The sequence below is a fragment of the Caretta caretta genome, chromosome 1, assembly GCF_965140235.1.
Source record: "Caretta caretta isolate rCarCar2 chromosome 1, rCarCar1.hap1, whole genome shotgun sequence".
In the NCBI taxonomy this organism is placed as follows: domain Eukaryota; kingdom Metazoa; phylum Chordata; order Testudines; family Cheloniidae; genus Caretta; species Caretta caretta.
The window spans coordinates 46,402,860-46,428,636 of NC_134206.1; the positions used below are offsets into that span (position 1 = coordinate 46,402,860).

The window sequence follows — 25,777 nt, forward strand, 5'->3', positions numbered from 1 at the left end:
GTTCACCTCCTCTACCCCAACACATTCATAGAATCATAGAACTGTAGGACTAGAAGGGACCTCAATAGGTCATCTAGTCCGATTCCCTACACTGAGGCAGGACTAAGTATTATTTTCTAGACCATCCCAGACCTTCAAAGACAGAGATTCCACACTTTCCCTAAGACTGTAATTTGTTCCAGTGCTTAACTGCACTTACAGGTAGGGTGTTCTTCCTAAATTTTCCTTGATGCAATTTAAGCCCATTGCTTCTTGTCCCACCCTCATTGGATAAGGAGAACAATTTATCATGCTCCTTTTTATAACAACCTTTCATGTATCTGAGTCTATCATCATTCCTCCCACTCCTTTATTCTTCTCTAGACTAAACCACTCCAGTTTTTTCAATCTCTCCTCATAAGTAATGTTTTCTAGAACTTTAATCATATTTGTTGCTCTCCTCTGGACTTTCTCCAAATTGTCCACATCTTTCCTGAAGTGTGGTTCCCAGAACTGGACAGAATACTCCAATTGAGGCCTTATTAGTGCTGAGTAGAGTGGAAGGATTACTTCTCATGTCTTGCTTACAACCCTTGTGCTAATACATCCCAGAATGATGTCCGTTCTTTCTGCAACTGTATTACGTTGTCGACTCACATTTAGTTTGTGATCCACTGTAACCCGCAGATCCTTTTCTGCAGTACTCCTTCCTAGGCAGTCATTTCCCATTTTGTATTTGTGCAATTGATTATTCCTTCCTAAGTAGAGTACTTTGCATTTGTCCTTATTGAATTTCTCCCGTATTTATTTCAGACAATTTCTTCAGTGAGTCAAGATCAATTTGAATTCTAATCTTGTCCTCCAAAGCAATTGCAACCCCTCCCAGCTTGGTATTGTCTGCAGACTTTATAAGTATACTCTCTAAGCCAGTGGTTTTAAACCTTTTTTCATTTGCGGATCCCTAAAAAACTTTGAATGGAGGTGTGGACCCCTTTGGAAACCTCAGGAATCCAACAGTTGAAAACCACTGTTTTGTGGGTAATGACAACCTTTTGCAGACTTTTAGACATAGTCTGCAGATCCCCAGGGGTCCGCAGACCACAGGTGAAAACCACTGCTCTAAGCCATTATCCAAATCATTCATGAAGCTATTCAGAGAACTGGACCCAGGACAGATACTGTGGGACCCCACTTGATATGTCCTTCCAATTTGACTGTGAACCACTGATAACTACTCTCTGTTTTCCAGCCACTTGTGTACTCATCATATAGAAGGTTTGTCGAGGCCAGGGGTTCTCACAACACATTTTTGGTAGCCGCTCTGACAATTTTTTCTTAAATACTTAATTAACTTTAGGAAAAACAAATAAATATGCACATATCCATGCCCAAATCATAGCAATTTATTTATGTAGGGGTTTTTTACAGATTCAATAATAAAAAGAATGTACAGTTGTCTTTAATCTTTATTGGATGTAAACAGAATAGAAACACAAATAAGGTGCTTTGCGTGTTTTGCTCTTCTTGGTTGATTTTTTAAAAAAATTTGCTAGCTAGTAAGTCTGCTACGGTGAAAAGTGATATTTGTTAATATCACTTTTCACAGCAGACTTACTCATCCCTGGCAAGCTGGGAGACAAATTAAACCCTGGATGGGAAAGTAGGTAAGGAGGGCCGGGGCAATGAGGGGCTGGAAGAGGTAGCGGGGGATGTGGGGGGTGAGTCTGGGGCTGGATCCTGGGGTCCTGCTGCACAACTGAGGGATGGAAGATGCAGAAGGGACCAGGGATGATGTGGTGGGAATGAGCCCAGGGCCCAAAGCCCTGGGGCTGGGGGATGAAGCCAACTGTCGCATGGCCAGATCCTGCTGCCCACCACCCCAGGGCTGAAGCCCGAAATCCAAGCCCCACTGCCCCTAGGAAGGTGGGGAGCTCACAGTGGTCACCTGCTCCTACAGTGTTTGTGGCTCCAGAAGGGGGCAGGGACCAACCCCCACTGGTGGCTCCAGGGGAGAGGCCGCTGCTTCCCCCCCGCACCTCACAATCACCACCCAGGAGCCTGAGGCTGTAAGAAAAGTCCCTGGTGGCCACATGTGGCCACTGTGGCCGCATTTGAGAAATACTGGTCTAGGCTTTTACTCCAGTTTGCTTATGAGAAGGTCAAGTGAGACAGGATCAAGAACCTTACTGAAGTCAAGATACTTCACATCTACTGCTTCCCCACATCCAGAAGACTTGTTACCCTGTTGAAGAAGGATATTAGGTTGGTTTGACATGATTTGTTCTTGACAAATCCATGTTGACTGTTATCACCTTATTATATTCTATGTGCTTACACATTGATTATTTGTTCCATTGTCTTTCTGGGTACCAAAGTTAAACTGATTGATTACTGGGTTGTCCTGATTTCCTTTTTATAAGCAGGAGCTATATTTGTCCTTTTCCAGTCTTCTGGGACCTCTCCTGTCCTCCGCTATCTCTACCGTCTTACACAAATTCTCAAAGATAATTGCTAATGGCTCAGAGATCTCTTCAGCCAGGTCCCAGTGTATTTTGTCAGGCCCTACTGAGTTGAAGACATCTAACTCTTAACTTGTTCTTTCCCTATTTTAGCCTCAGATCGTACCCCATTTACACTGATGTTCACTATGTTAGTTATCCAGCCACTGCTAACCTTTTTGGTGTAAACTGATACAAAAACGGTGTTTTTAAAACTTCAGCCATTGCTGTGTTTTCTGTTATTGACTTTCCCTTCTCATTGACTAATGGGCCTAGTCTGTCCTTGGTTCTAATGTATTTCTAAAATGTTTTCTTGGTACCCTTTTTGTCCCTATTAGTTTAAGTTCATTTTGTGTCTTGGCGTGTCTAATTTTGTCCCTACATGCTTGGGCAAGATGCAGAGGATTTTATTGATTCCTCGCCTTTTTGTGGTTGGCTTATCAGTTTATGAAGAATCAGACTTCATGGCTGGTGATTCAGTTGCTTGTTTATCAGAAGTCTCAGTGCGTATGTTTATGAGTAAACCATATTCTGGAAGGTTTTTCTTTTGTCAGGTTAGTTCATATTTAATGACTAAAAATGAATAAATAAAAACCCAGTTCATTTGGCTTATGTACATGTAGATGTATTGAACAGGAGACAGAGGACTTCCATCCTAATATGTCCAATAGTAAAGCACTTTCCTGAGTGAACTAGTAAATGGTATCTGTTTTTTGAACACATACATGCTAGAACTAAAACTGGATTTTTCATTGGGAAAACTGATTTTGTTACCACATCACACAATCACTCTATTTCTTTTATATCAGAGTATGGCTTCTCTTCACTGCAACAGCTAACTGGAGTTAGCCTTGCTTGAGTGAGAGCAGCCAAACTGCAAAACAACACTCAAGATACACAGAATGATGTAGTTAGCAGCATAGAGTGGATTAGCAGCTGATGAGTTGTGCTATTTCAAAGTGTAACCTGAAGCTGCACCTCCATTGCATTACTAGCTTAAGCATCAGCTGCACTCGAGTGTCAAACCATGCTCCCTTAGGGGACAGTTCAGGCCTAGATGGAATAATTCTGGGGCCCTGTGAACTATGGAAATTGTGGAGAAGGCACCTTCCTTAAACTAGGCAAAGTATGCGATACACAAGACAATCACCACCCTAGGAAACCCCCCCATGTGTCGTCTACGTCATACCCCCAAAACAAAGATTCTCAACTGACAGGGGGGAGGGGTGTGTGCTTTGGACTTTCGGGTCAGGCAAAAGTCTTCTGATTGTTTAATGGTTATGACAGAAGTGGAGAGAGCCAAGTGCCAGGTCACAGTGACACTCATTCAGGTTTGGCCCAGCCACCCCATAATCATGATGTGAGGTGGCTGGGACAAATGTGATTGCCATTGTGATCTGGTGTGTGGGTTGCAGTGCTGCTTAGGTTTGGACCGGCTACCCCTCTGTCATGACAAAGGGGCAACCGGGCCAAATTTGAGTGAGTGGCTTTGCACTGGAGCATGGGGCCACACCACCACTCTGTTTTTCTTGTCTTTTCCCGAGGTGGTTAGGGGCCTCCTGGAGACAGGAGTCCTGTGCAAGTACACTTAGCACACATTTGTTAATCTGGGCCTGGCACAGCTTGCTCAAGTTTAAAGCATCACTTAACTCAAACTAAAGATATTTATGTGTGGACTGGAGATAGGTAAGGGGTAACACTCAAGCTAATATTTCAGTGAAGGGAAGCCCTCAGGGATAACCCCCATCCCCTCCAAAAACCCCATAGGAACCTGTTACAGCAGATTGTAACCAGTCATCTATCTAGTCCAGTATCCTGCCTGTGATGGTGGTCAGTATCAGATTCTTTAGAATATACAAGATTCCCTCTAACAGAATAACTAGTCCATAGCAGAAATTTCTCCCAAACTTCAGGCAATTAGTTGTTTATACCCTGAAGGAAGAGGGTATATACCTCTCATTATAAAAATAAATAAAAAGTTTGTTAAAATCCTGTCTAACGTAAGTGTGGATGTTCTCATTATCCATATAAATGTCCAATCTTCTTTTAACCCTACAAAATTATTGAGCTTGATTGTACTTTGTAATGGTATAACCCCAGGTTAAACACACGTTGTGTAAAAAAATATTTCCTTTTATCGGTTAAAAAGGTTTTGTCATTCATTTTTAGTGTGTGTCCCTTGATATTGTGTTGTAAGAAAGAGTACAAATGAGTGCTTGATTTACTTTCTCCATACCATTAATTATATTGTAAATAATATATCTATGATGTCCCTTCTATCATGTACTGTTTCTGCTAAACTAAGCAGTCTTGATCTTTTCAACCCTCTCATTATTTTAGATGCCTGTATTTGGACACCCTTTGATTTGGTGATCTCTTTTTTGAGATCTGGGTCACCTGAGCTGAATACAGTAGTTAGGATTTTGAATCACAGATGTAGATGTATTCAGCCAGGTGGATACTGATGTAGTAATTTTGTACTTAACTAAAAAAAGATACCAAATGGCCTGTGTGCAAATGTTATCAGACTCTCTAATCAGACCTATCACCAAATCACACTCTTCCACTGCTTCAGTGAGATGTTGGGCGGCGAAGTCACCACATGAGCCTATAAGAGATTGATCCCTAAATGTCAATGCCATTTAGAGGTGACATTGGTAACAGAACGTAGCAATGTGAAATACCCAATCCAAAATATTTGCTAGAACATTTTAAGAGGTTGGAGTCCTTTCCCAGCACTGAATAAAAGCTACACTGTCATTGTAGAGTCAAAATGACAGGTTTCAGAGGAACAGCCGTGTTAGTCTGTATTCGCAAAAAGAAAAGGAGTACTTGTGGCACCTTAGAGACTAACCAATTTATTTGAGCATGAGCTTTCGTGAGCTACAGCTCACTTCATCAGATGTATACACGAAAGCTCACGCTCAAATAAATTGGTTAGTCTCTAAGGTGCCACAAGTACTCCTTTTCTTTTAGAGTCAAAATGACACTCCTCCTGGAGCCTGGCTTTAACAACAAAATTGTAAACCCAAAATAACACAACACAATCCCCAACCTGTGCCTTCTCCTTAAGTTGGTAGGTCTGTCTAAGCTTTCTCCTTGGGTTCTTTCCCTTAGGTCCTGTCTGTCATAAACCCGAGCTAATCACATCTTTCTTATTATATTCAGGATAGAATCTAATTAATCACAACTGACCCATAGAGTCGGTAGCAATTAAACTGCAACTCCCAGTCAGGTTCCAATACCTGCTAACAAGGTAGAGACACCTATCTACGGTCATGCAGTGGATAGTCATTTAAGGTAAAAGATGTTTGCACATCCTTCTGCAAACTCAAACCTTGTCACAGGAGCTCCATGTACTCAAAAAGCCATGGTGCAAAAACGCTTAGGGCCTGGAGAAAGCTATTTTCTCTAGTGATTCCAGCGTGAGTGAAATCTGTCAGAACCCACGAGGTCATATGCCTGACTCAGGATGTTATTTCCATTACTCATTCTCTGTGGTTCAATCATAAAATTACAGCTCTGTTAGAAATTTGATGTCTTGCTGAAAGTACCCCATGGCGTAATGCTGTTCATAATGGTCTTCTATATACTCCTGAACAACAGGAGAATCTCCCTCAGTTGAGGGGAGCCTCATCTGTCCTGATCTGACTCACAGTGGTAGGCTGGTTTCCCCAAATAGATACGGAAATCCCACAGCTTCTGAGATGGGAATCTCTGAAAACTCCCTAGAACAGAGGTGGGCAAACTACAGCCCGCGGGACCGTCCTGCCCAGCCCGAGCTCCTGGCCTGGGAGGTTAACCCCTGGCCTCTCCCCTGCTGTTCTCCCTCCCCCGCAGCCATGCGGCGCAATGCTCTGGGCGGCGGGGCTGCAGAGCCTGGCCTGCCTGACCCGGTGCTCTGTGCTGCCCAGAGCAGTGTGGCACGGCTGCCTGTCCTGGTGCAGCCACGCTGCCAGACACTGGTGCTTCAGGCAGTGTGGTAAAGGGGCAGGGAGGGGGTTGGATAGAGGGCAGGGGAGTTCAGGGGGTGGTTAGGGGCGTGGGGTCCGGGGGCAGTGAGGGGACCGAGAGCAGGGGGTGGTGGATGGGGCAGAGGTCCCTGGGGGGCCGTCAGGGAACGGGGGTGGCTGGACGGGGCAGGAGTCCCGGGGGGGCCATCAGGGGGTGAGAAGTGTGGGGGTCAGATAGGAGGCAGGGGCCGGGCCATGCCTGGCTGTTTGCAGAGGTACAGCCTCCCCTAACTGGCCCTCCATACAATTTCAGAAACCCGACGTGGCCCTCAGGCCAAAAAGTTTGCCCGCCCCTGCCCTAGAAGCTGGTTAAAATGAATGACATCCCACTCCAATACAACTGGGTTAGCCAACTTGTACTGCTCCCCAACAGACAACTTTATCCTTCCATTTGGACATGGTCTAACATCCCCATGGATGTACACTATGTAGATTACCGTACCAGCGAGTGTGTGGTACTCTGGCACTACCTGGTGTTCTCAGACCAGGGACTGGTTGCAGTGGGAGCTGACCGAGATGTCATTGTTTGAATGAGGACTCTAGTGGACACCAGTGAGCTGCAAATCTCACAGAGCAGGTGTGTTTGTGGTTGCATTCCACAAAGGGACATTTGCAGGGACTATGACTAGAGCCCCATATAATAAGCAAATAATAGAACCCTGACTCCTTGGGTAGGATGGGTCTGGATCTTGCCCATCTTTCTGACCAACCTCTTCAACCAAGCAATTCATTTGCTCTCCCTTGGTTTGCAACCACCTGAAGAAGTCATATCAATAATGCTAATTGCTAGAACTGTGGTCTGAGGTTTCATTTTAAAACAGCTTTTAAAAAAGTTTTTGAAGTCTTTATATGATGAGGGAGTATTTTGATTTGTTTCAATGTGACATTTAAAATCCCACTCATTTTTGAAATTCTCTTTTCATACGAACTGTCAAAGCATCTTGATGGCAGCCCCTGATTTTCTATTTTTTATAATAATGAGTCTAAGCAAGACAAAAAGGAATCTTAATTCCATAGTAAATGTTTTTCTTACCAAAATAATACTCATGGCGCTTAAAAATATGGGGATTCTTCTGCTATATATATATAATTGCAAGGATTGTGTCACAAACGGTGGAGACAGTCTGAATGAGGAAGATTTTAAAAAAATCTTGAGATTGCAAATGACTCATTGAAAACCCACATAACAAAATTCTCCATCCCTAGAATCTTTAAACACACCTTTAAAATGGCAGGTTTGCCGAGTCTCACTCATCCAAAGGGAGAATCCCTTATTTTGCATTAATTTTAAGTCAGTTTTCAAACATCTGTGAAGAAGGAATTTGTTTGTTTTTCAGCAGGGAATTTACGGTTATGCTTTTGGAAATCTTTTCTGAATCCTGTCATAAAACTCAAAATGAGGGTGTGTCCAAACCCCCACCTTTCGTCTACAAAGGAGAACACACATTGCAGAAACTGCCTCACAATATTATTTAGTATTTACACAATGTCATAGTTATACATGGTGTTTTCAGGCAATTAAGAAATGACAGATCCCTGGCAGAAGATTTTAATTTAAATAAGAGAAAACACAGCAAGGGTTGGCTGTAAGGAAATGGGGAAGAATGGGAGGGGGGTTACATCATCAGTGAAAGAACATGAGATATTCTCATTGTTATATACATATTGTATTAGTTCCTTTAAAAATAATATATTAGAATTTGAGGACAGTATCTACAAGACTAACAAAGGGCCGCTGGTTAAAATGGGGAGTTCTGATTAAAAACTGATATCATGACACAATATGTGGTAGCCTACTGAGTTAGAACAGACAATAGTACAAGATGGATATAAATAACAATGAAAGACAAAGTGGGCGAGGTAGTATCTTTTATTGGACCAACGTGTTGGTGAGAGAGGCAAGATGCAGAGCTATGTGTGGCTCAAAAGCTTCTCTCTCATCAACAGAAGTTGGTCCAATAAAAGATATTACTTCACCCTCCTGGTCTAATATCCTGGGACCAACATGGCTACACTGCACACAAATAATGTAATTTACATATACATTTAAAGTTATCATCAGGATATATTTTTCTTCACACCATATATTGTATAAAAATACCAAATATTTAGCCATACCTGCGTATCATGGAAAATTGAAAACCCTGGATTTTCTTGTTGAATTACTCTGCTATCATCATACTATGCCTCATTTTCTGTCACTTGGTAATAATTCTAAATTTAATGCTTGTACCATCTGTGCCATTTGAGGGGTCCAATCCTACACCCCTCACCTCACCCGCCTCATTTGAGGTCAATGGGAGTACTCACAAATTCATAATTTTAAAGCCGGAAGTGTGGCCAAGTCAGCCTCTCTCCTGTCTTGTCTGGTGGAATACAAGCGAAGAAAATTGGTAACATGGTACACTTTCTTTGAGTCTGCATAGTTTAAAAGAGGGTTTAGTTACAGAACACAGTAGAGATATCACAGAGAGTTTTTTCCCCTAAATGCATTTTGAATCAGTGCCATGTTTGACGGTGATGGGTGAAATCCTGGCCCCATTGAAGTAAATTGTAAAATTCCAGTGGCGTCAGCCGGGTATTTCCCATTTACTTCAACAATTTCACATGTTATGTCAACAAACCATCAGACCGAAGCTGTGTCTTAAACCATTACTTAGCTAGCTACTAGTAAGCCTTTGCGGAAAGGTGGTGGGGCATGATAATCTAGTCTGACCTCCCAGATAGCAACACAGGCCAGAGACTCACCCACAGGAGTGAGGGCTGCGGCACCCCTCCCTGACATGGCAAGCGCCCCCCTGGTTTGTTTGTTTGCCCTGCACGAGCACCCTGGGGCTGATCAATGGCTAGTCCTTCTCTCCTGCGGGGGGGGGGGCTTTGCAGCCCCCATGGAGGAGGCGTGAACACAGCCCTGCACAACCGCCAGCCTCTGAGCCAAGCCAGGCGCAGCTCCTCGCTTGCGAGGGCCTTGGAGGCTTTCACATGGTTCCCCTCGCAGCTCGGGCTGCGGCCTCTTGGGCGGTGTTTCCAGCAGCCACGAGACGGCCGGGGGAGGGCCCGTGTCCCGGGGCTGCGGCTGCCACACGCGGGGAGATGGGTCCGGCGAGCGGCGCGGGCCCCTTCCCCACGCCCTGCGCGCGCGGGACCCTCTGCCCGGGTCCCCCAGCCCCTCGCTAGTCCCGGATTACCCAGAACGCCCTTCTCCCGCGCATGCGTGGCGGGGCGTCCGCTCAGGAAGAGGAAAATGGAATAAACAAGCCCCGGGCCGGGCCCATTCACGAGCCGCCTCCGCGTCTCCCCTCCGGCGGGCTGAGCCGCGCGGCCCCTTTAAGAGAAGCACAATCGCGCCCCCAGCTCCCCCCTTCTGGAGTCGGAGCCCCGGGCGGCGGCGGCGGCTCCCGCGGCCCCTCCCCATGGTGCTGAGGCTGGCGGCGTTGCCATGAACAGCGGCGGCCTCCCCTGCCCGTCCCCGGTGGCGGGGGCCCCGGCGGGGGTCGGGGCGGCGGGGGTCCCGGGCCCGGCCCCCGGCGCGGGGCTGAAGCTGAAGTTCTGCCGCTACTACGCCAAGGACAAGACCTGCTTCTACGGGGAGGAGTGCCAGTTCCTGCACGAGGAGCCCGGCGCCGCCCCCGCCTGCCCCGGGCCCCCGCCCGCCCTCGGGGGGCTCCCGCTAGGCCTGCCCGGCCCCAGCGCCCCCGCCGCCGGGCCCGGCTACCCGCACGGGGCAGCCCCCGGAGCGGCGGCGGCGGCGGGGCCTAAGAAGGCTGAGCTGGGGGGCAGCCACGGCGCCGGCGGCGGCGGAGGAGGCGGCGGAGGGGGGCTGGATGGACCGCGGCTGGCGAGTGAGTGCGGGCGAGGGAAGGAGACGACGGCCCAGCCCCGGCAACAGGGCCGAGTCCCGGCTGGTGGGAACTGGCAGGGACAGGGCCGGGCAGCCCGTCCTGCCCCCGGGCGGCGGAGGGGGCTGGGGATGCTGGGAAAGGTGCCCTGCTTTCCCCCCCGCCCCCCACCGCGGATACAGGGAGAGAAGGAGGATAGGGTGCTGGTTAGAGAGGCAGGAGATGGGGATACCAGGGAGGGTGCCCACCTCCACGCTGGGTAGAGCTGCAGGGAGGAGATGGAGATCTCAGGGATGGTATCCCCTGTGGATGTTGGTTAGGGAAGCAGGGGGGTGATGGGGGTTACCAGGAAGGGTCTCCTCCGTGGATGCTGGTTAGGTATGCAGTGGGTTTGGTGGGTGGCAGAGATGCGTGAATGCCCTTTGGGAAAGCACCTAGCATGCTGTGAGTAATACCAGAAGCAAATACTAAACTGTAACGGCGATGGCTGAGGCTGGTGGTTGGGGAGATTCAGTGCAAGTAGCTCGGCACTGTGTAAAAGGAAACTGGTTTAATTTGTTCAGAGATACTTTGAAATGACCTGCTGCTTTGAAGTGACCTGCTGCTTTTCATATCTTTTTCCTCTTTACACTATCCCCCCAAAACCACCAATTTGCTGGTCCATGTGTAGGTGCACAAAACTTCTAATCTCTTTTGATGGTGCCTCAATTCCCAGTTTTTCGTACACCTCTACCTCGATATAACGTGACACGATATAATACGAATTCGGATATAACGCAGTAAAGCAGTGCTCGGGGGGAGGCGGGGCTGCGTGCTCCGGTGGATCAAAGCAAGTTCAATATAACGCGGTTGCACATATAACGCGGTAAGGTTTTTGGCTCCCGAGGACAGCGTTATATTGGGGTAGAGGTGTATCTGGAATCTCTTAAATTGTGTGGTGTGTTTTTTTTTTTTTTTTTTTTTACACTAATTAACAGAAGCTTACTCAATTACTTTCTGGCTGACATCAGGGAGATCCAAAAGTGTGTAGGCAAAACAGGGAGCCTGAGTACACCAGCAGGTAAAGTGTTTTTGTATCAGAGTCAAAACAGGATATTCAAAACTTTCTGCTAAAGGTTCTGCTGGAAGAGAGATTAGCATGAAGAAGCTATTTTGACTAGTAGCTTTGTAGGGTAGTCAAGATGGGACAATTTTTAAATGAGATTATTTTGATGGGAATCTTAAATTTCTCAACTGATACACTCATAGTATAGCCCTTCATCCTCAGATGGCATTACTTTTTTTTTTTTAAAGTATTTCAGATTAAGTCCCCTTTCTCACTCCTCTTCCTCCTTCTCCTCAAACAAGTGAGAATTGCAAGTGTCTGGGTTCCATATTAAGCTGAGTTACTGTCAGTGATGCATTTGCTATACTTGAGCTTTATTAGCTGTGTGCTTGCGACTTGCAGAAAACTAGCTTTGTAAATGACTTGGTCTGTAGTTGCAGCAGCACTCAGCATAGCAAAATCTTCTTAGCTGTGGAGGCTTTTTAAAAAAGGTTGTCATGCCCTTTTAAATTAGTACACTACATTTGGTTGCATTATGGGTTTGTGGCATAAGCTTAATGTTTGTTTGCATGAAGTAACTTCTAACTATGTAATGTTTTTTCATGGTACTTTTCTGAAATTCAGATAGCGATGGACGGTATAGATATAGCTGACAGATGGCAAGTTTGTTCATGGTATTAGACCTCTCTACTAATGAACTTTGTTGCTTTTGTATCTCTAACAGTAAATTACAACAATTATAACAATAAATTATTACTATGGTGAGCCTGTTCCTTTGAGCAGTATATCTAGGTAGTTAATGTGAGATTGACAAACATAGGAATGTAACACTGTCGTGTACTTTTACAGGAGGAGAGGGTAGCACCATCTATGGTTAAGATTGCCCAACATTTTCCCGTATAAGACCCTGTTTCAGTTTCTTATAATTTTGCCAAACTTGAACTGGTGGAACTGAAATTTTTGAAGCCAGTTGTTAACTTAGTTTGAATTTTTTTTGGAAAGTTTTTCAGCAAAAATGGTTCAGCCATTTGTCAGAACAAAGTTGGGGGAAAAATACACTGTTTTTCCAATGTTCAGAAAATTCTTACGTCCTTTTGCTAAGAAGCACTTGTGCGGCCAGGCTTGGAGCCGGAGTTGAAATTTGGCAGGAGGGTTTCCTTTACGTCAGAGAGATGTCTCTTTTTTGCTGTTCCTGTGAGGGGGAAGAAACGCCAAGTTATAAGCCTTTAAAAATTTCGCTGTGCATATGTTCAGTATGGACTTGAGAATTTACCAGCTAATTTCTCTGAAGATTTTGTCTGTACTGAGCATGCTCTAGCTCAGGGCACGGGGACTGAGTAGGACTTTCCTGGTAGTTGCAACTCCCTGCTCCTGTGGCCCCAGACACAGGAACTGAGAGCTGGCAGACTTGTTTCTATGCCCTCATTGCTTCTCCTGCTGAGTCCCAGGCAATGTGGAGAAGGAAGCCACCTGGTTCAAATGCAGGAGCACAGAATGGGCAGTGCTAATTGAATGATCTGCTATTCAGTAGCTTATTTACTACACACACTAAAACTCTCCTCTGAATACAGAATTATTAATTTGCTAATGGGCATTTCTGCCTCGCTCATCCGTATAGTATCTGAAATCATAACCAATGTTTGTTTATTTTCGCAACACCCCTGTGAGGTGAGGGAGTATATCCCCATTTCACAGATGGGGAGCTGAGGTGTAGAGAGATCAAGGTCACAAGCATCCACTAATTTTGGGTGCCTAATTTGAGAAACCTAGGATCTGATTTTTCAGGTGGAAACTTCTTAAGTGCTTTATTTGTTCAAAATACAGTTCCCACTGATTTTAACTGCATCTGTTAGGTCCACACTACCCTCCTTCTGTCAGTGGTGTGCTGCCTCACCAGGAGCACCTCCACTGACTGAAGAGGAGCAGTGTTGGGGGGCTGAAAGCTCGGGCTCTCAGCCCCACACAGCTCCCCGCAGGGAACCCAGCTGCCTCCCGGGCTTCTCACCTCCCCATTCCCCTACGGGAGCAGGGAGCTAGGGGCAGCTGGGGTCTAGCTGCCCGGCTTTCTTGTCGGTTTCAAGGCTTCATGGAGCCCTGAAATTGAGAAGACAGCAAAGAGCCAATGTAAGTAACCCAGCATCTACACAGACACTGCGTCATCCTAACTACACCATCATAAGCCCTATACCTCTTGTGGAAGTGGCGTTATTATGTCGGTGTAGTAGGGCATTTACTTTGGTGGGGCAAGGCTGTGGTGTGTACACTGACATATTTAGGTCGATGTAAGCTGTTTTATATCAACCTAACTGTGTAGTGTAGACCAGGCCTAGGTGTCCTTTTCCTTCTTAACCCTATTCTGGTCTTGTCCTCTCAATACTCCTTTTTCCTTGTCTTTATTCTTTATCAAGAAAATCCTTCCTTGAATTCTCTGTAGGACACTTCCGGTTAAAAAATAGAAGTAGAACAAAATTTAACTTGCCCACAACACTTGAGATAGTAGTGCTGCTCTAGGTCCCTCCATTGCAGCACTGGTTGATAATTCAGACTGTCTATGATCTGAAGGTGGGAAGGGGCATGGAGACCGGGATCACAACAGGTTGGCCTGATAGTCATAATGCTGCTGCTCTTACAGTCAGCAAACCACACGTTTTCAAGCTTACTGTGATGATAGTAGTAAGCAGCTGCTGCCACAGTAGACGCAACACTACAACAACACTGTAGGGACCATGCAGACAGTCACTTCAAACAAACTAAGCCAGTTCAAGAAATTCTGTTCTCTTAGGTGAGACCTACAATTTAGGTTTTGTAATATTGGTTAGAGAAATTTGTTCATAATATCTGTTTTTTAAAAAAGGTATTGAAGACTTAAGCATCACCATTGTTTTGAAACAACATACAGTAGTTAAGAGACTCAGAAAGACAAACTGACCAGAAAGCTAGCTCTTTAAAAAACAAACAAAAAAAAAACCCCAAAAACAAAACTTGGAGTATAATATTCTAATGCAGTGGTTTTCAGACTGTGGTCTGTGGGCCCTGGGCATCTGCAGACTATGTCTAAGGTTTCCAAAGGACTCTATTTGAAATGTAGGGGTCAGCAAATTAAAAAAGGTTGAAAACCCACTATTCTAATGTATTGTAACAGAATGGAGCATTATTTTAAATATGTAATTTTTACCTTTGAAACTATTTTTATATTGCATCTTACCTGCCATTATATTGCAGTGCACCATATTAAAGTTAAGATTTCATTTTACCCAACACATTCTACATATTGTGTCTAATTTGCAGTAAACATAGTTTTTAGTGGAGAAATTCTGGGATGGGGGAAGAGGAATAATGAGTTAAGATTTTGCCATATTAGTGGATGCCAGTGGTGAGAGATCCAGGATGAGATGTCAGAGAGATGGGTAGAAATGCAGGATTGGATAGAGACTAGTAAGGAGTGCAGTGGTAGACTTGCGAAACATCAGTTTAGAGAATGGTAGCTTTAAAAACTGTGAGTGTATGACATTGTGCAAAGGAAAAAATGGAATGAAAGAAAGAGAAGACCAAAGATGGGGGCCAGTTCTGTAGTAATGTATGGCACTATAACTTGGTGTAATGGGATTAAAATTAAGAGGGAAAAATTTAGGATGATCAGGAGAAACATCTGGGCAGTGAGATGATCTGGCTTCCAAGGGAAGTGGTGGAAGCTCCATTTCCTTCAAGATACAAAAGTAGATCATGATGCTAGGTGTACATCTAGACTGCATTCTTAGCCTGGACTCTACTCAGTTTTGAGCCCAAACCTCTCTTCAGTGTACACACATCAGTCTGACTCAGGTCAACAAGCACGCAGGATCCAGTCTTAGGACCCTTGGTGGGGGGGGAGGGGTGCATCAGAGCCCAAATCCCACTGTGACTCAGGTTCAAACCTTGTCATTTTGCAGTCTGGATGCAGTTCAAGCTGCAGACCTGAGGTCAGAAGGACCTTGTATAGACCTGTTAGCAGGGATGTGAGACCCAGATCCAGCAATTGTAGGCTAAGGTTTACAGTGCAGTGTGGACACTCAGCTGAGGGCTTGGAAACAGCATGTTACCAAGCCTGGGTCCCGCAGACATGGGCTTAGCGTGCAGTATAGACATACCTTAGAAAAGTCTAGTCGAAAACCATCCTACGCTGCTGATAAGATAGGCTAGGCTGTGTGTATTTTAGTACAATCTGTAAGGAGTTAAAGGAGGACTAATTGCATTGCCTTTGTGTTGTGTGGCTGAATTTCTGAGTCATATTTCTGCTTTGTACTTTCACTGATTTCAGAAGAGTAAATCTTTTTAGTCACCTAGTTAAAGCAATCTGTTCCTCAGCATTCTTCGCTGAGAATTCAGTGTTGGAAATGAAATACAAACTTACAAGAATCAGGCCCTGGTCATGGATTGTACAAACTACAGTCGGGTTGGATGTTTTGAGTGCTTACATATCATAAATATGAACCAACTCTGTATGGTTAATGGGTGTCCCTCCTCACCATAAGGACAGGAAAATACCAATAGTAATCTTAAGTAGCAGAAAGAAAAGGAGTACTTGTGGCACCTTAGAGACTAACCAATTTATTTGAGCATGAGCTTTCGTGAGCTACATCTGATGAAGTGAGCTGTAGCTCACGAAAGCTCATGCTCAAATAAATTGGTTAGTCTCTAAGGTGCCACAAGTACTCCTTTTCTTTTTGCGAATACAGACTAACACGGCTGTTCCTCTGAAACCTGTCCTTAAGTAGCAGAACATTTTTACTGTCTTCCCTCCGAAAAGAAAAAAAAAATATTAGCCTTTAGATACTCTCACTTCAGAATTTTGTATATTCTTAATAGTCCTCTGTTACTTTCTTTTCATCAGAATTTTGATGCAGAATATCATGAAGAGACAGTGTTTGGAAAGCACTTGGAGAGAACATATTTTGAAGGTGTGAGGATTGAAAGTAATTGCTGTGGAGTGAGTGTTATTACCATTTTAGTGTTGAGGTGTTGCTGGTTTTGTAAAAATAAAAAGGAAGAAATTACATGTGCTCCAAGGAGTTTGCAGTCTAGATTAGTATGGTATGCACATGGTATGCACATTTTGCAATATTGAACAGGAAGATTAGCTCTCCTATTAGTAGTAGTGGTAGGGTATAGTTTGCTTATTTTATGTGTTTCTGTTTTTTCCCTTTTTGTTTGTAAATAAATTCCTGATCACTAAGTTGGAGTGTTTGTAATAAAGGCAATTAGTTTTAGTCTTGACTTGAGAAATGCTATATTAAAAACAGGCATAGAAGGGGTATCAGAGTTAAAAGCTTAAAACAGTGGTAGTGACAATACATAGAATCACTTGCTACATAATATAAAGCGCATAACTTGTACTTTGAGATCCATTAAATAGTGCACAAATGTTGATTTTTAACTCAGGTTTATGATTGTTGTTTTTAGATAGAAGAAATGTCACTACAAAATAAAGTAGGTCAAATGTAAGCCCTACAAATATCATAATATTTTAATGAAGCTAAAAGCAGTTTTCCTAAGTTTTAAATGACATCTCTCACACACAGATTTTGTGTCTGCTGCAAAAATAGATCTGGTTTTTTTACACTGCAATAGCTATCTCTGTAAGATTCAAGAGGAGACAAGCCACTGTAGTTTTTATCTCACAGTAGCTAGTTGAGTTGAACCCTTGGGGCAGGGTGGGGGAAGAGGGTTAATTTTGACTAGCCTACATTGAAGTTAAAATCTACCTGTTCCTTATCTCCAACAGGATTTTGAATCTAGATAGCCATCTCATTGTAAAAACACACCTTTTATTACAGACATAGCTATAATTTAGGATTTTAAGCAGTGATGGCAACATACAAGGTTCAATCTGGGTATTACTTTTTCAGAAGTCTGTGATATGCTGTGCTGAAAAATTTAGGAACAAAGATAATATTCCATGTTTGAATAACAGAGATGTTTAACTCTTATTTAATGCTGATACGTAGTAAACACTTGAGAAAGGTTGTCCTAGTTAAAGATTAATGATTAATGATTTATTGATTTGATTAATCTGTAAGAAAGCTCTCTCTCTAAATATGAGACCTCGAGCAAAGCCAGGGAAGACCAAATTTTACATTTCTGTTATTTTTAAGATATAAAAAACAAGCAGAAAAATCTCCCAAACATTTGTGTCAGACCACATTTACACCACATAAAGAAACATAATAAGGGCACAAACCCAACTCTTTAGGCTTACCTATCAGGTCCCATTTTAAGCATTGTTTCATAGTTATGCAGCTCATGAAAAGCAGAGCTTTCTGTTAAGCAGGTGTACTTGGAACTGCTCTTAACTTCTTTCAGTAATCCTGGAGTAAGAGAGAGGGAAATTTGACCATATTGCCTGTTAGTGTTTATATTAGACTTGCCCTTCATTTTCCAACATTGCATGTGATTTAGCCAGCTGAAAGTCACTCACTGACTCTTCTCAAAGTTTGGTATGTCTAGGCATTTATACAAGGCTCATCACTCCAGTTTCCAAACACCTAAGTTGTGACTAAATCCTTCGTAACTGAAAATATTGGCATTACTCTTTTTAAAATAAAAAAGCTTTTACTGTCCTTTGTTCTCCTGTTGTGCATGCAGTCAAAAGTCTCTGTTTCCTGCTGTGGCAGTGGAAGAAGTATACTAGAGGAGACTTTTATTCTTTATTTCAGTTATCAAGCTCAACTGCTGTGCTATCATAAGCAAGAAATTGCTTGATGGTTTTCTTTTTAAAAGTAGAAAAATGTGTTCTATGATTCTTTCTAAACTTGCCTTCCTTCTCTTGTTTCCAGCATTGCCAAAAGTAAAAAATATGTTTTGGATCCTCCAAGCCACTTAAAAATATGTTCTGTTTTATTAGGGCTGGCCAGCGATTTAAAAAAAAAACAAAACAAAACCTAAGTTAATCACACTGTTAAACAATAATAGAATACCATTTATTTAAATGGTTTTGGATGTTTTCTACATTTTCACATGTACATTGATTTCAATTACAACACAGAATACAAAGTGTACAGTGCTCACTTTATATTTATTTTTATTACAAGTATTTGCACTGTAAAAAACAAAATAAATAGTATTTTTCAATTCACCTAATACAATTGCTGTAGTTCAATCTCGTTATCATGAAAGTTGAACTTACAAATGTAGAATTATGTACAAAACAACTGCATTCAAAAATAAAACAATGTAAAATTGTAGCGCCTGCGAGTCCACTCAGTCCTACTTTTTATTCCGCCAATTGCTCAGACAAACAAGTTTGTTTACATTTGCAGGCGAGAATGCTGCCCATTTCTTGTTTACAGTGTTACCTGAAAGTGAGAACAGGTGTTCTCATGGCACTGTTGTAGCTGGCTTTGCAAGATATTTACATGCTGGATGTGCTAAAGATTCATACGTCCGCTCATGCATCAGCCACCATTCCAGGGGACATGCTTTCATGCTGATGATGGGTTCTGCTTGATAACAATCCAAAGCAGTGTGGACTGACGCATGTTCATTTTCATGATCTGAGTCAGATGACACCAGCAGAAGGTGAATTTTTTTTTTTTTGGTGGTTCGGGTTCTGTAGTTTCCGCATTGGAGTGTTGCTCTTTTAAGACTTCTGAAAGCATGCTCCACACCTTGTCCATCTCAGATTTTGGAAGGCACTTCAGATTCTTAAACCTTGGGTCGAGTGCTGTAGCTATCTTTAGAAATCTCACGTTGGTACCTTCTTTCCATTTTGTGAAATCTGCAGTGAAAGTATTCTTAAAATGAACATGTGCCCAGTCATCATCCGAGACTGCTATAACATGAAATATATGGCGGAATGTGGGTAAAACAGAGCAGGGGACGTACAATTCTTTCCCAGAGAGTTCAGTCACAAATTTAATTAACACATTTTTTTTAATGAGCAACAGCATGGAAGCATATCCTCTGGAATGGTGACTGAAGCATGAAGGGGCATACGAATGTTTGCATATCTGGCATGTAAACACCTTGCAATTTCGGCTACAAAAGTGCCTTCCAAATGCCTGTTCTCACTTTCTGGTGACATTGTAAATAACAAGAAGGCAGCATTATCTCCTGTACATGTAAACAAACTTGTTTGTCTTAAGGATTGGCTGAACAAGAAGTAGCACTGAGGGGCCTTGTAGGCTCTGAAGTTTTACATTGTTTTGTTTTTGAGTGCAGTTAAGTAACTAAAAAAGTCTACATTTGTAAGTTGCACTTTCAGGACAGAGATTGTACTACAGATTGTATGAGGTGAATTGAAAAATATGATTTCTTTTATCATTTTTACAGTGCAAATATTTGATTTCAATTACAACACAATACAGTACATATGAAAATGTAGAAAAACGTCAGAAATATTTAATACATTTTAATTGGTATTCTGTTGTTTAATAGTGCGATTAAAACTGATTAATCATGATTGATTTTTTTAATCACAACTAATTTTTTTGAGTTAATTGTGTGAGTTAACTGCGATTAATTGAGAGCCCTATTTTTTATATCTGTTGTTTGCATTAAATGTTTCCTTCCTTTTTTACGCTAAAATCTTAGTTTGCTCATCCTTCTCAATTTCTGCTGATTTTGAATGAAAGAGAAATGCAGTCTGCTATTCCCCTACTTGTCACATCCATCTTTGCTACTCAAACTAGTCTAGCTAATTCTTTCACTGTTGTGGGGAAATCACTAGTTCTCTCAGGGTAAGATCATCTTGAGACTGTTTAACCTCACTTTCCTGAAGCATAAATAGTGCTAACACAAGACAAATGGATGTATTTCTCCTGTAAGACAACTTTATCCAATTTCAGAACTTTCCCACCACCCTAAAACAGTAAACAATTATTCTAAACTAATTAAAAAGTATACTTTTGGGAACTAGAACAGTACTGGAAATGCTATTTTAATGGTACTGAAAGCTGAAGAATTTGAAAGTATACTTATGAATTTTAGTTATACAGAAAAGATCAAGATGGGCAATTTGAATGCAGAAGCTAATGTAGTTCAATAAATGTGTGTCAATAAAAATTCAAAGTGGCAACTCTAAAATCTGTTCAAAGGTGTGTCCCAGGCCTGTTACGCATGCATCTCAGACACCTACTTTCCCATTACTCAACACTCTTTATCCTTGGTGAAATCCAGGTGCTTCCAGCGCAAGAGCTTTCTTGTGATACACAGTTACAAAAGTGATTTTAACAGTTGTGGCCTTCCTCAGAGGGGGAAAAAAATCTGTAACTTGTCTGAATAATTAGTTATCAGAAAAAAAGTCAGAGGAGAAAAAGCTGTTAACAGAGATTTGTGGTCTTCCAGATAATAGACCAAGTGACAACTGCCTCATCTATTTAGGTGATTATCAAGCACCCATTGCTGTAGAAACTGTTTCCCCAAAAAATAATCTTATAGAAGACATGGTCAGACAAAGTGGTCTCTGTTTCTCTTGGCTTCTAGAAAGGTGTCTGGAAACTTTTTTCCCTCTTCTTTTAGTGTATGTCTATGTGAGCTGCATCTTGTCCCTTTCTATCTATCTTTTCTTAGTCATTGCTGTTGATGTGGGAAGGCTATGTTAAAGAAATGAATCCCGGGTTTTATTCTGAAGGCAGGGAAGCCAGGGTTCATTTTTCACCTCCGGAATATAATTCCATAGCCTCAAGCCATTATCTTGAGAACTCTTGTCCTCTACTCTAATGAGTTTAACCCTGGAGGTCATTCATTGAATCATTCCTGTGGAACATGACTGTTAAGTTGTTCTACTAACTAATTTGGTACAGTGCAGTGGAAGGGCGTATGGATGAGGACTGCCACCTTGAAATCAGCATGTTTCTTTGTGGGGAGCCAATGTAGTGAGCAGAGCACCCCAGTCGTGTGCTCTCAGTGGCTGATGATGCGTGGGACGTGGGTTATTGTGCTTTGGTCCTGTTAGGATCTTTTAAAGGTCAGTGTAATTTCTTTAGTACAATCAGGTGCAGTCACCTAGCAAGGAAGTTATGAAGTCATGAACAGTTGGCCAGATCATTACTCTACAAAAGAGGCTTGTTCTTCTTCTAGGTACAGATACGAGAATATTTTGGAGCAGCTACAGCTCTTTTGAGTGTCCAGAAACACCAAGGGGTCTAGGAAATCACCCAGACTACAGCATCACATGGCATTTTGAGGTAGACTCTCACTGAGAGATGCTGTGGTGGACAGCTCTTCAAAATGTTTTCATGATGTAATTTTTAGCCCTGCAGCCCAAGGCCACAGCTGGCCCAGGTCAGCTGACTCAGGCTTGGGCTGCAGGGCTAAAAATTACTGTGTAGACATTTGGGCTCAGGCTAGAGCCTGAGCTCTGGGACCCTCCACCCTCATAGGATCCCAGAACTCAGGTTCCAGTTCCAGCCCAATCACTCCAGTGATTTTTCCGCCCAAAAGACTAAGCCTTGCAAGCCCAAGTCAGCTGATGAGTTTATACAGTGTATCTTGGAATGGCAGCTGTTCTTGAAACTTTGGAAGTTGCTAATGGCCTTCACCAGTCAGGAAGGATATGGATTTAACTTGTATAGTGTAGCATAAAGCTGCAGCAGTACCTCAGTTTCCAATACTGACTGAAATTCAAGCAGAGACGACCCCTGATTCCAGGGCAGCAGACACCTCAGTGCAAACCTAAGCAATTCTGAATGAAAAATAACATGAAAACAACTAATTGTCACTAAACAGAGCCCCAAATTTCCATCTTGAAAAAACTATCCAGTGAATGTTTGTACATCTGGGTATAGTGCTTAGATTATCCACAAATACAAAGTTTGTTTTTAAATCAGAAGATGCAGATATTGCTGATTATGCACTAACCCAAATTTAGGTGAGTAAATTTAAGAATACAGTTTAGACATTAGCAACCAAGTATGCAGATACATCACTCATGAAAAGTTACACAGAGTTGATTGTGGAAAGCACATATACCAATAAGTGAAGATTGTCTCTCAGTAATTGAGAATTTAGGGTAGGTTGTCCATTTGGAAAATACAATCCATGAGGAGAGTATTTCAGTTACTTTCCCCACAGTGCTTCTTATCGGCACTCCAGCTCATCCTTCCTGGTATTGCAGATGTCGGTGATATGTTCTGTGTAGATGTCCCTTGACCATCTGATGGCCTCTGACACCATGAGTTGCTGCATCAGCCAAGCGTAGCGTTGACCAATTCTGCAGTCCGGCAACATTTGCTTGTTACTGGGGTCCCATGCGCCCAGGGCTCTGATGATCAGTGTGTCTCTCTGAATCTGGTAACCCTTAGCTCTCAAGGTGTCAGTCAGAGGGGCGTATTTCTCCACCTTTCGAGCTGACCCTTCCTAGTCCAAGTTGGATCCTGACTAACAAGGTGTGGCAACAGTATTTGATAGCTCTGCAGTTTTCAGTGTTCTCATTACAGTAGGTCCACAGAATGGAATAGTCTTGTTCCAGTATTCTGAATTCACACTTCCCACCTAAACAGCTATGGGCGAGTGAGGTAAGAACATGGCCAAACTGCAGATGGAGGAGTAGTAGTTCTGGGGACTCATAAGAGCTCCCTCTTGGCTGTTCTTCTGGAGTTGTGGAAGAAGACCTAGAATGTGCTGCAGATGCAGATATGGCTCTGCCTCCCTGTTCCTTTAGTCCTTAAATTTAAGATTCAAAACTGACTTGAAAATTTCATGTAATTTTTAATGACCACGTATAGTTGGGGTCTCTAACATCTGTAATACACCTCTCCTGAAAAACGCTTAAGTAGCAGGCTAAATGCTAATGTCATGTCGGGATTAGTTTAATTAAGGGCATGTCTTCACTGCGAAGTTATCTTGCGATAGCTCAATTGTTCCCCTTAACTTGTTCCCTCTGTTCACACACAACCTGACATTCAAATGCAGTGATGCCATTAACTTAAGTTGGCTGGCTCAAATGGGGATATAGGCTGAAGCGTGAGTGAGCGCAACTTGTCAGTTGCTAACTGGATGTGGTTAGTGCTGCTGCTAGTCTAATGCTGCCTTTGTTTCTTCTGAAAAGTTTTCCTGCTATCTATCTGTTCTAGTCTGGAAGCAGGGAAGTTACCAACCAGTTCATGCAGCCTGCTTTGGCATTCAAAACCCTACATTCACATGTGGGTGTGAATACCAGCAACTGCAATCCTTCAGCTTGGTACAGAGATCCATTTGATTCTGTTTGACAGTGGTGACTAAGACGACTTGGTAGCATGCTACCAACTGGCTGGAGGCTGATACCAAGGTTCAAGTAGCACTGTTGTGGTACAGATCTTTCCTCCGAGTTGGATCTGTGCCTTATATTCACACATTTATGCTTTATGGAGGGTTTCTTTACTGAAACATACTTTCCATAGAACCATAAAATCTTGATTCTTTGATGTTTGATTAGTGTGTTTTAGCTCTTCATGAAATTATTATATTTTTTTATTCTTAAAAATCTTTGTTGCACTGTAGTGGCAAATTTATATAGGTACAGTTGAAGTATTTTATTATAAGCCCTTGTTTCTAGACACTGAACTTTCGTAAAATATGCCTTGGGAATTAAATCTTTCATGCTTGTTCTTAGCCTAGAAGAACTTTTTGGCAACTTTGAATAAAATTGTCTAACCACTTTTGAAAAATAAGATAATGAAAAGTTTAAGGAAATGTAGAATGTCTATGCTGTAAGATGTTGTTTGAGTTCTTCCCCACACATCATTTTAAGTTGTTAACTTGCTGTGAATGTTGCCATCAAGAGGAATGAATACATTGTTTAAAAAATAGTTGTTTGAGAAATAAATTATTGAACACGTTGAGAACTTCTTACTATGTATGCAAGATCATTACTTTCTTTTCTTTTTTTAAAAAACTTCCTTTCCTGATGCTCCAACCACATTACTTCCTATTCTGATACCATTACTTGTTCCTTCCTCTTTCCACATTTTTTGCGCTCCTCCTCCCTGCGTTCAAGGCTATGCACAGCTCTGCCCTGCCTACCTCTCTGCTATAATTTCATATTGTGCACACACGCCTTATTTACCATCCTCAATCTAACTGCTCCTTTCATTATATGTACCAATATGTTTTCTTTGTTGCTTCTCCTAGGAATGCAAGTCTAAATATAGACATATATTTTATTGGCAAGAAACAGGTAGACTTGCTAAACTAAAATCATCTGAAACATTTTTCCTTTTTCTTTTAGTTCCTGGAATAGATGGCGGTGGTTTAGCTGATGCTAGTCTCACAGATTCCTACTTTAGTACCAGCTTCATTGGTGTTAATGGATTTGGAAGTCCTGCTGAAGCAAAATATCCCGTGATGCAGGTAATATTAGCAGTGAACTGTATCAATTTGCACTAGGTCTGACAGCCATTGTTGTGCCAAGAACTGAAAACAGTTAAGTGGCAGGAGCAACAGAAAACTAATTTGCCTTTCTACAACTGTTTTTCTACCTGTTAGAGTACATTTGGCTTTCCCAGTTCATCTAACAGGGTGGAAACAGAACAACCTTGTTCATTCCTTCGTGTTGTAATTATCTTTATTAGCAGTTTTGTTTTACTTATGTTCCTTTAGTTTTTCACTTTATAGTATTGTATATTGTGATAGACCCAGGCCAGTTGGGTACAGCAGAGTAGTAGAAGGCACATATACTGGCCACTGAATAAACAGTTTTCTGTTCCCTGACTGACCAGAGCAGGGGCTGCTCCAGGCTAGGGTGGACACCTGACTCCAATTAACCTGCAAAGAGTCAGGTGAGGCCATTAAGCTAATGTGAACACCTGACTCTAATTAAGGCCCCTCTGATACTATAAAAGGGCTCACTCTGGTTAGGCCGAGGAGAGGAAGTGCGACTGAAGGGCTGGGTAATGAAGACATCCTCATGCCACTGGAAAGGGAGCCCTAAGGTAAGCGTGAAGGAGAGAGAAGCAGGAAAGCTGTGCGGAAGTGGCCCAGGGAAATGTAGCAACTCTGGCAGTGAAAGGTTGGCTGCCAACAGCTGCTGCCATTAGGGTCCCTGGGCCGGAACCCAGAGAAGAGGGTGGGCCCAGGTTCCCCCCAACCCACCACTACAGAAACACCTCCTGGGAGGGGAAGACAGGCCCCTGTCAGGACAGGAGGCTAAACTGTTCTGGAATAAGCCCATAGGGACAACAGAGACTGTGGGAGTTCTCACCAACCTCCTTGCTGGCTTATGAGGAAAAGGGCTCAGTAGACTGTAACCCTGGCCCTAGAGAGAGAAGGGCTATGTGGAGTGAGCCTCTGAGGCTAACATAAACTGCCTGGAAGCACGGGACCCATGGGGACAAAATCAGAGCTCTGCCACAACATATATAATATTATATTACAGTGGAGTCACATCATACGTGCATTTAACTTACGTGAATTCAACTATATGTGCTTGGCCAAAAAAAAAAGAAAAAT

At 42.8% G+C, this 25,777-nt stretch overlaps 1 protein-coding gene and 1 long non-coding RNA gene across 6 annotated transcripts in view; one reads left to right on the forward strand and one right to left on the reverse strand.

Moving 5' to 3' along the window:
- Positions 1-1,402: 1,402 nt before the first annotated feature.
- Positions 1,403-9,759, reverse strand: LOC125635169 (uncharacterized). Its single transcript, XR_007356165.2, has 3 exons — positions 9,679-9,759; positions 8,801-8,908; positions 1,403-2,221 (listed from the first exon to the last, which is right to left on the reverse strand). It is a non-coding gene; the product is annotated as an uncharacterized LOC125635169 (long non-coding RNA).
- PAN3 (poly(A) specific ribonuclease subunit PAN3) overlaps positions 9,721-25,777 on the forward strand; it is a 123,232-nt gene continuing 107,175 nt past the window's right edge. The window contains exons 1-2 of one of the 5 annotated variants that reach the window (XR_007356161.2): positions 9,721-10,332; positions 24,558-24,679. Coding sequence is in view for 4 of the 5 variants with exons in the window: in XM_075127612.1 (XP_074983713.1) it covers positions 9,930-10,332; positions 24,558-24,679 (525 nt within the window). In the remaining variant the exon portion in view is untranslated. The remainder of the gene's footprint in view (positions 10,333-24,557; positions 24,680-25,777) is intronic. The other 4 variants (XM_075127612.1, XM_075127605.1, XM_048846423.2 and 1 more) reach the window with 4 other exon arrangements.